At 39.1% G+C, this 9,248-nt stretch overlaps 2 protein-coding genes across 2 annotated transcripts; both read left to right on the top strand.

The window, feature by feature from the left end:
• On the top strand, positions 3,669-4,009 carry LOC109125946 (defensin-like protein 206). The gene is made up of 2 exons (XM_019228761.1): positions 3,669-3,735; positions 3,828-4,009. Exons 1-2 carry the CDS (start codon positions 3,669-3,671, stop codon positions 4,007-4,009), a joined length of 249 nt encoding a protein of 82 aa, XP_019084306.1.
• On the top strand, positions 5,875-7,176 carry LOC104709586 (defensin-like protein 206). The gene is made up of 2 exons (XM_010426171.1): positions 5,875-5,939; positions 6,993-7,176. Exons 1-2 carry the CDS (start codon positions 5,875-5,877, stop codon positions 7,174-7,176), a joined length of 249 nt encoding a protein of 82 aa, XP_010424473.1.

The raw sequence follows: 9,248 nt of genomic DNA, 5'->3' as shown, positions 1-9,248 counted from the left end.
TGCTACTCTCACCTCCTTCCTTCCGGACGTACTTATTCCATGGTAAGTCGGGCTGTGAATCTCTGCCAATTGCATAAGTTCGACGAGTACAATCTTGATTACAAGTAAAATGTTGTCGGGGCTCGACGTGTTCGACCTTTGGGACTACGACCGTTGGCCCTTTTGTCGTGATGTTCTTTGCCGCTGCGTGTTTCTTGGCGCCGACGGCCTTTTCTTCTTCAACCTCGATATGCTTTGCAGCTCGGCATAATGCGTCAGCTATGGTCTCCACGTGCGACAAGGACAGTTCTTCCATAAACCAAGATTCGTACCACAACACGTTCTTTAGTGCGACGATAGCTGCAGCATCCAGAATTGAGACGTTAATGACGGCCTCCTTAAATCGTCCAATAAATGATCGGAGTGATTCCTAGCGTTCCTGAGTTAGGGAGTAGTCGGCATGAGAGTTCTTGTTCTCCATTAGAACAGAGAATTGCTTCAAGAATTCGGTTATTAGGTCTATGATATTGTCAATTGACCCAGATGGGAGTCGTGAGACTTGACATGCTCCGACATCATACTCCGCCGGGCTGAATTGCAAGGGACCGAGAGCCATTCCGAAAATAAGTAGAAAGTCTCGTGGGTTGACTGTGCCGTCGTAGTAGCCTAGTCTTGGCTTGACCGTTCGTCGTACCGGTGTGGTCGCGAGACTTTTTGAGAACGACGTTCGCTGTGTTGCCTTGAATACAAGGTCCACCTCCGGTGCCCTGCTCGTCGCTTTATGAAATTTCATCTCCATTTCTTGCATCTTTTCCCTGATTTCCTTCAGCTCCGTGTCCTTTACCCTGCTACTCTGCTCGTCACCTGCGTGGTGGGATTACGTTTGGGCTCGTTAGTTTGCACCTAGGGTCCCACTGTCGTTCCGATCAAGAGGAGGTTTGTTGGATTCTGTCGAGCAGAGTGAAGATGGTCTATTTCTTCTTGGGAACTGACTTGTGGTGCGGTCAGTGCGTCCAAACGAGTGTTAGTTCGTTGTTCCTGTTGGTTGAGGCGTGTCAATATCCCGCGGAAAATTTTGTTTATGNTGCTACTCTCACCTCCTTCCTTCCGGACGTACTTATTCCATGGTAAGTCGGGCTGTGAATCTCTGCCAATTGCATAAGTTCGACGAGTACAATCTTGATTACAAGTAAAATGTTGTCGGGGCTCGACGTGTTCGACCTTTGGGACTACGACCGTTGGCCCTTTTGTCGTGATGTTCTTTGCCGCTGCGTGTTTCTTGGCGCCGACGGCCTTTTCTTCTTCAACCTCGATATGCTTTGCAGCTCGGCATAATGCGTCAGCTATGGTCTCCACGTGCGACAAGGACAGTTCTTCCATAAACCAAGATTCGTACCACAACACGTTCTTTAGTGCGACGATAGCTGCAGCATCCAGAATTGAGACGTTAATGACGGCCTCCTTAAATCGTCCAATAAATGATCGGAGTGATTCCTAGCGTTCCTGAGTTAGGGAGTAGTCGGCATGAGAGTTCTTGTTCTCCATTAGAACAGAGAATTGCTTCAAGAATTCGGTTATTAGGTCTATGATATTGTCAATTGACCCAGATGGGAGTCGTGAGACTTGACATGCTCCGACATCATACTCCGCCGGGCTGAATTGCAAGGGACCGAGAGCCATTCCGAAAATAAGTAGAAAGTCTCGTGGGTTGACTGTGCCGTCGTAGTAGCCTAGTCTTGGCTTGACCGTTCGTCGTACCGGTGTGGTCGCGAGACTTTTTGAGAACGACGTTCGCTGTGTTGCCTTGAATACAAGGTCCACCTCCGGTGCCCTGCTCGTCGCTTTATGAAATTTCATCTCCATTTCTTGCATCTTTTCCCTGATTTCCTTCAGCTCCGTGTCCTTTACCCTGCTACTCTGCTCGTCACCTGCGTGGTGGGATTACGTTTGGGCTCGTTAGTTTGCACCTAGGGTCCCACTGTCGTTCCGATCAAGAGGAGGTTTGTTGGATTCTGTCGAGCAGAGTGAAGATGGTCTATTTCTTCTTGGGAACTGACTTGTGGTGCGGTCAGTGCGTCCAAACGAGTGTTAGTTCGTTGTTCCTGTTGGTTGAGGCGTGTCAATATCCCGCGGAAAATTTTGTTTATGCTGGAGACGGGCTGACTGTTAACCAAGGTGAGTTGTGCGGGGTTCTGCGTTGCCTCTATGTTTGCCGGGCTTGTTAGGTTCGTCGCGATGATGAATGTCTCTGGGCTTTCTGCCGCTACAGCCTTCCTCAGGGCATCCGGGGTTGGAAGGATGTTCTGCTCCATTCACGGGGTTATCGTTCCGCCCGACGAACCAATCTCTTTGTTTCCGTCTTTTGCGAGTCCAGTCATCTCGTCTAGCTCTAGTAGGTCCGTCTTTCAAACTTAAAAGAAAATTTTGACTTGGCTCCCCCTACCTGGCGCACCAAATTGTTGATGTCCAGATCGGTCACAATTAAAGAGTTTAGTTCAGTAAAAAGGAGGTCAAAATTCTCTTTATCATTCGGTGTCGGAGCACAATACGTCAGGCTACAAAATGGACTAGACGAGTTTAAATACCGAACAAAAATACAATGGACAAACTTCAAGCTCATCGATTCTATGCTTCGAGCTGGAGAGCTCTAGTACTTTTTATCCGTGTTCTCCCTCCCCTTTTTCTGCGGGATCGTACGTCCGTATTATAGAAAGTCGTGTCGGTTCGTCACCTAAAATAACCAAATTGTTCTTCCTTCCTTAATGTGATTATTTGGGCTTTAGAGGGTTTTTCCTGGGCCAGACTTTGTGTGAGGGGGAGAATCCACCCCCAACAGTTCCCATGTTTTTTGGTAGTTTATACATTTGTCTAGTACTAAACCAAAGGTGGCTATATTCCCTCTTAGTGCCATTCTAACGTCAGAGTAAAGCCTACACAAATTAGATAATTTCATGTTTGTTGAAAAGAGATGAATAAATAACAAGTTCAGGACGACAAATCATTGATCAGCGTTCCAAGCAGGAGAAGTTGAAGTATATGAGATAATGTCGCCATATTTGCTGAAACCCTTAAGTTTATTAATAAACTAGTGAAGCCAAATGGTTTAAATAAAATTGTGAATAAATCTGCTGGATCAGCGTTCCAAGCAGCAAGTTTAAATAAAATTGTGTGTAGTCTAATGGTTGAGGGTTTGTAGAAGGCTCCTTTTTGAGAATAAATCTGCTGGATCATATGGTTAAAGCCTTGATTCAATCTTCGTTTTCTTTTTCAAAAAAAAAAAAAAAAAAACTAGTGAAGCCAAAACGCACCATATTGGTGCTTGCTTAATCAATGACAACAACATTATTACTTTTTTAACACATATTTTTTTAAAAAGAAACAAACTAAAGAAAAATTGATCATATACAACGACAAACACAGCTGCAAGTTTCCTTTTCTTTATAATATAAGACAAATGCATGATTATAAAATTGATAGACTTCAAATATATATTCTAACGAACGAGACGGCAATGCAAAATTGTGGTGACATTATGAACTTGGGGAAAGAGAGGACTAGGGATTAAACAATTATATACAACGTTACAAAATTTTGTATAAATAGTAAACCACACCTATGGATTTGTATCATCAAACTTCAGTTTATTGAACATAAAAGGCAAAAAACATTTTATAGCAAAGAGAAAAGAAATGGCAAAGAACCTCAACTATGTCAGCTTCACCATCCTGTTGATAGTCCTCTTGATGGCTTTCACCGGTATGTATATTTAACCAAGTTTTCTATTATGCTCTTCATTTGTCTTCCAATTATCATGTGCTGACGATCCTGATGAATATGTCACCTGATAGAAATCATGAAGACCGAGGCTCAAACATGCTCCACATTCCTCGACGAATGCGGGCCAGACCCGTTCCTAGGTACAAATGCTGATTGCTTTAACTGTTGCAAATACACATACGGGAGTCCTCCAGCATGTAAAGGCCTTGTTGAGGGAAGCGACAAACATTGTCACTGCTACCAAAATCCATAAGGTTTTGAAATAACCTCGTACAGTTACCGAACGTAACATTTCTTTTCTCATTTGGTGTAAAGGACATGACATGTGATTATGTTTATGTTTAAGTTTCTTTTGCTTCCAAATAAAAAATCGACGGTAAAGCTCACTGCTTGCAGATAAGCTCATGTTGTGTGCACTTTTGTTTTATTCTGATTACGAAAATTATTTTGTGTTTGTGTTTCTCATTTCATTCCTGTCTACGTTCAAAATCTTGTCGACCGAAGAAATTCAATAAAAATATTTATCTCATTTGGAGGTATAAACTTGGACTGTAAAATCAGTTTATAGGATGCATGTTTCACGCTAATAAGAAAAAATATTATTATTGCAAAAAGGAAAAAAATTACTTTATCTCAATCGCATGATTGGTTTATTACTCGGTGTTCGTACAAAAGGCCCATCCATTCGACTAGTTGTACATACTCAGGCAGAGGAAAACCATATGTATTATATATTGCTTAAGCGATTAAGAGTATGAGAAAAGGGTTTAATTAAAGATCTTATCTGTAACACAGTATATGAAACATATCTACGACACGTCTCGTTAGAATGAGCATAACTTCTGAATGGCTGAACGTATTGGTACAGGAGGTGAAGGAGGACTCGGTCAGATTTCTATGAAGCGGACCGGTTGACGACTGCAGGCTAGGGTCCCGTTGAATATGACCTGGTAAAGTCAGTCAGTCTCATCTTTGAATTTCTGAGAGGACTTAGGAGAAGCTTATTCGTGATGTACTGAGATTGTTCGGGAGACATGGTCCAAGCCCGGTGAAGGAATAAAATGATTGACACCAATAATGTTTATTTTGTAAATAAGAAAGGTTTTTAAAAATTGCCCATAATAGGATGGCTTTCAAACTGTCTTGAAACAGGGTTTGCTTCGCCGTTTTGTCTATTTTGCTCAAAAATCTATAAAAGCATCTTTGGAGCACAAACGCTTGCAATTGGCCTTGAAGCCACTAATATCACGTCTAATCCTCTATGGGCAAAAATACGATGTTATAAGCCTGCAACGTTGGATGTGCATTTAGGGGTTACTTAGCCATGTGATATTTTTTCGCTTATAGTTTTATGCTTTTACTTGTTAATCACAGGAAAAGAATCTTAGAAATTATACTCAGTTGATTTGGTAGTCGAACTGCGTGATTGAGTTCTCATCTTGTATTATGTAAAAGCTTTGCTTCAGTTTATGTATCGTTTTTCACTAGATATATCGTTGTTTCCCCTTTCCGATTACTAGTTTGCATTATATTCACTTCCCATTTTGTTGGAATGTCGCACATAAGGAGATGCTTAAATGTCAAGAAAATCGATATAGTGTCGCCATGATTGCTGTGTTGTAATGCAGCTGAAACCCTAAAGATTATTAATTAATGATTTAATGAAGCCAAATCGTTTTCATTGTTGGATTAAAAAATTGCCCAGATTCGTGCTTATTCTATCCATGACACCACAATGTCATTTTTAAACAATAGTTACTTACAAACTAACGAAAATAACTTATTATAATTAAGAAATTAGTTAGAGAGATGACCAAAGCAATATCTTCCTTTTGGTTGATTATTTTAAGACAGTGCATGATTAAAAAAAAGGATACACTCTGAAAACAAAATGTAATGAAAAAGACGGCAATGTACAATGTGTCGACATTATGAACTTGGGAAAGCCTGAAAGAAGAGGAGGGATTAATAAAACAAGAGTATAACATTGGAACAAAATATTAATTGAGTATAAATGGATCATCACACCTATGGATTTGCATCTTCAAAGTTTAAAGTTTAGTGAAAAGAAAAAAGAAGAAACATAGTCTAAGAAAAAGCAAACAAAAACCAAAAGAAATGGCAATAAACCTCAACTCCATCAGCTTTAGCGTTCTCTTGGTTGTCCTCGTGATGGCTTCAACCGCTATTGATTGAACCTAGTTCTCTATTATACTATTCAGTTGTAATCTTGTGCTGATGATTTTTTGATAAATATTTTAACATCTAGGAATCCTCAAGAGCGAGGCTGGTACTAATTGTCCGGGTGGGTGCTCTACTGCCTCTGAACGTGTGTTCTTAGGCGAGTGCGGACCTGACCCATACGCAGGTACAGAAGCTGATTGCTGTACGTGTTGCAAAAACACCTACAAGACTTCCTAATGTACCATGTTGGTCGGCTGTTGAGGGAACCATCAAACATTGCCATTGCTACAAACATGTCTGAAATAACCTCCTATAATTACCAAGTGTAACTTTTGTTTCCATTTGGTGTGAGGACATGACATGTGTGTATGTTTACGTTCAAGTTTATTTTGCTTCCAAATAAAACATCAAGGGCAAAGCTTATCACTGCTTTCGCCAAAGTATTGTAAGCTCATGTTTGTTTCTACTCTTGTTTCATTCTGAATATATACTGAAGGTTTTTTTCGTGTTATACTAAAGCTCCCTTACCGCTCTCAATCAATTTAATTGCTTCACATCCTTAATTTTTTTACCCTTATAAAAGACATTTTGATGAAACGTCATTTATGTGTAAAGAAATGATTGGGGTACGCAAATGTTAAATGTAAATATTATTTCAAAGACTTGGTGACAAGGTTGTGTGAGTCTGTCTATTAGTAAACTAATATCACAATTCAGTTGTAGTTAAGTGACAAAAATTGTTAGCAACATTACAAAAAAAAAATTCATTATTCATCACATTTTTTTGAGCAAAAACTCGAACATACTCTTTTTGTTTATTTATGGATAATATTAGTAGATGTTCAAGTTTTATAAAAAATTAAGATAATAACTATGATTTTTTTTTAATAATTAGAAAACGATTATGGACCCAATGATTTAGAAAGGGTGAATTGACAACATCACCTTTCTTTTATTTTATAATTGGAGAGAATAAGAGAAATATTGGATGGCCAATACAAAAAAAAGATAACAATTTTGTGCTGATGGTCTTGATGAATATGTCATCTGGTAGAAATTTTGAAGACCGAGGCTCAAACATGCTCCACGTTCCTCGACGAGTGCGGGCCAGAACCGTTCCTGGGTGCAAATGCTGATTGCTTTAACTGTTGCAAATACACATACGAAAGTCCTCCAGCATGTAAAGGGCTTGTTGAGGGAAGCGACAAACACTGTCACTGCTACCAAAATCCCTAAGGTTTTCATATAACCTCATAGAGTTACTAAATGTAACATTTCTTTTCTCATTTCCTGTAAGGACAATGACATGTGATTATGTTTATGTTCCTTTTTTTTGCTTCCAAATAAAAAATAGCCAGGGTAAAGCTTATCACTGCTTCCTTGTAAGCTCATGTCGTGTGCACTTTTGTTTCATTCTGATTACTAAATTGGTTTTATGTTTGTGTTTCTCATTTCATTCCCGTCTACATTCAAAATTTTGTCAGCCGAAGAAATGATATATAATTTTTTTACCTCATCACTGTAAGTTCTTTTTAAGATGCATGTTTCATGTCATCCCAATCGCGTGAATTTTTTTATTTAGAACTCCTCACATTAAGCCAATGCAATTGGGTGCGCCGTGTTACAATAACATCTTAAATTTCTTCAGGAATTAAATTAGCATTTCCCTAAATTTGTCCAAGAAAATCCTTGCAATAATTGGACCTTTTAGAAGCTTGCATTTTCCATGTGGAGTGCAATTGTAATGTCCATACTTAGTCTTCACCAACCACTTCAGACTCGACTTACCATACGAGCAATAAATCCTCCATTTACATTCCCCTCCAATACCACATTTATAGGAATTTTTTTGTCTTATCCCATCTATCTTGTTTAATGTTTCTTGCTTTGCTCAAAGCATAGTCCAACACAGATGTTTTGAACTCAAAACCTGTACAGAATGCAGTTCCCACAGCTAACTTATCTTATATTTTCCTTCTCGTTCATCTGAAATTTCTGGAGTTGTATGTTGCTCAATAGATATCTCATCAACAAAGTAGCCATGTGATATTTTTTCCGCTTATAGTTTTATGCTTTTACTTGTTAATCACACAGGAAAAGATTCTTAGCAATTATACTCAGTTGATTTGGTAGTCGAACTGCATGATTGAGTTCTCTTCTTGTATTATGTAAAAGCTTTGCTTCAGTTTATGTATCGTTTTTTCACTATATATATATATAAATCGGTGTTACCCCTTTCCGCTTACTAGTTTGCATTATATTCACTTTAGTTTTGTTAGACAGACAGAAAAAGGTAATTAAGTAACGGTTATATGATAGTATGTCCCATTTTGTTGGAAAGTGTCGCCATGATTGCTGTGCTGTAATGCAGCTGAAACCCTAAAGATTATTAATTAATGTTCTAATGAAGCCAAATCGTTTCATTGTTGGATTAAACTATAAGAAGTTAGTTAGAGAGATGACCTAAACAATATCTTCCTTTTCGTTGATTATTTTAAGACAGTGCATGACTAAAAAAAAGGATAGACTCTGAAAACAAAACGTAATGAAAAAGGCGGCAATGCACAATGTGGCGACCTTATGAACTAGGGAAATCCTGAAAGAAGAGGAGGGATTAATCAAACAAGAGTATAACAACGGAACAAAATATTGAGTATAAACTGATCATCACACCTATGGATTGTATCATCAAAGTTTAAAGTTTAGTGAAAAGAAAAAAGAAGAAACATAGTCTAAGAAAAAGCAAAGCAAAACCAAAAGAAATGGCAAAAAACCTCAACTCCATCGAGCCGAGCACTGACCGAGCTGTGCTGCGTTTTAGTGGGAAAACACCCACTAAAATTATTATAGAGGTGGCGAGGTGGCGAGAGCTTAGTAGAAGAAACCACTAAATTAAAGAAATTAATAAAATAATAGCATTAATTGTGGAAGATTCTACTAAGCATTATTCTAATTGAAAAAAAGAGTAAATGGAAGAAAATATTCTTTGATGCCAGCAATACATGCAACTTGGGTGAATGTGGGAGTGACACCTTATCCCTGAGGTGTCAACACGCCACGTCTGAAGAATGTAGAGCTGACACCTCATCCCTTTGCATGTGGCATACTCGTTCCGCTCAAGCCTCTATATAAGCATCACTTCTCCTCACTTTGGAGAAGAGAAAAGAGAAGAAGTTTGCCCAAAGGCTGCTAAGAGAGAGAGAGTGAGAGCAAAGCTTTGAAGAATTTTTGCTAAGTCTGAGAAGTTTCGCCGATCAGCTGCTGCATTTGCGGAGTGAAGTTGAAGCTACCAAGGATTCCAACGGTTT

This window comes from Camelina sativa, chromosome 8, assembly GCF_000633955.1.
Source record: "Camelina sativa cultivar DH55 chromosome 8, Cs, whole genome shotgun sequence".
Classification (NCBI taxonomy): domain Eukaryota; kingdom Viridiplantae; phylum Streptophyta; class Magnoliopsida; order Brassicales; family Brassicaceae; genus Camelina; species Camelina sativa.
Note: the sequence above shows the minus strand (reverse complement) of the source record. Positions and strands in the feature narration are given on the sequence as shown.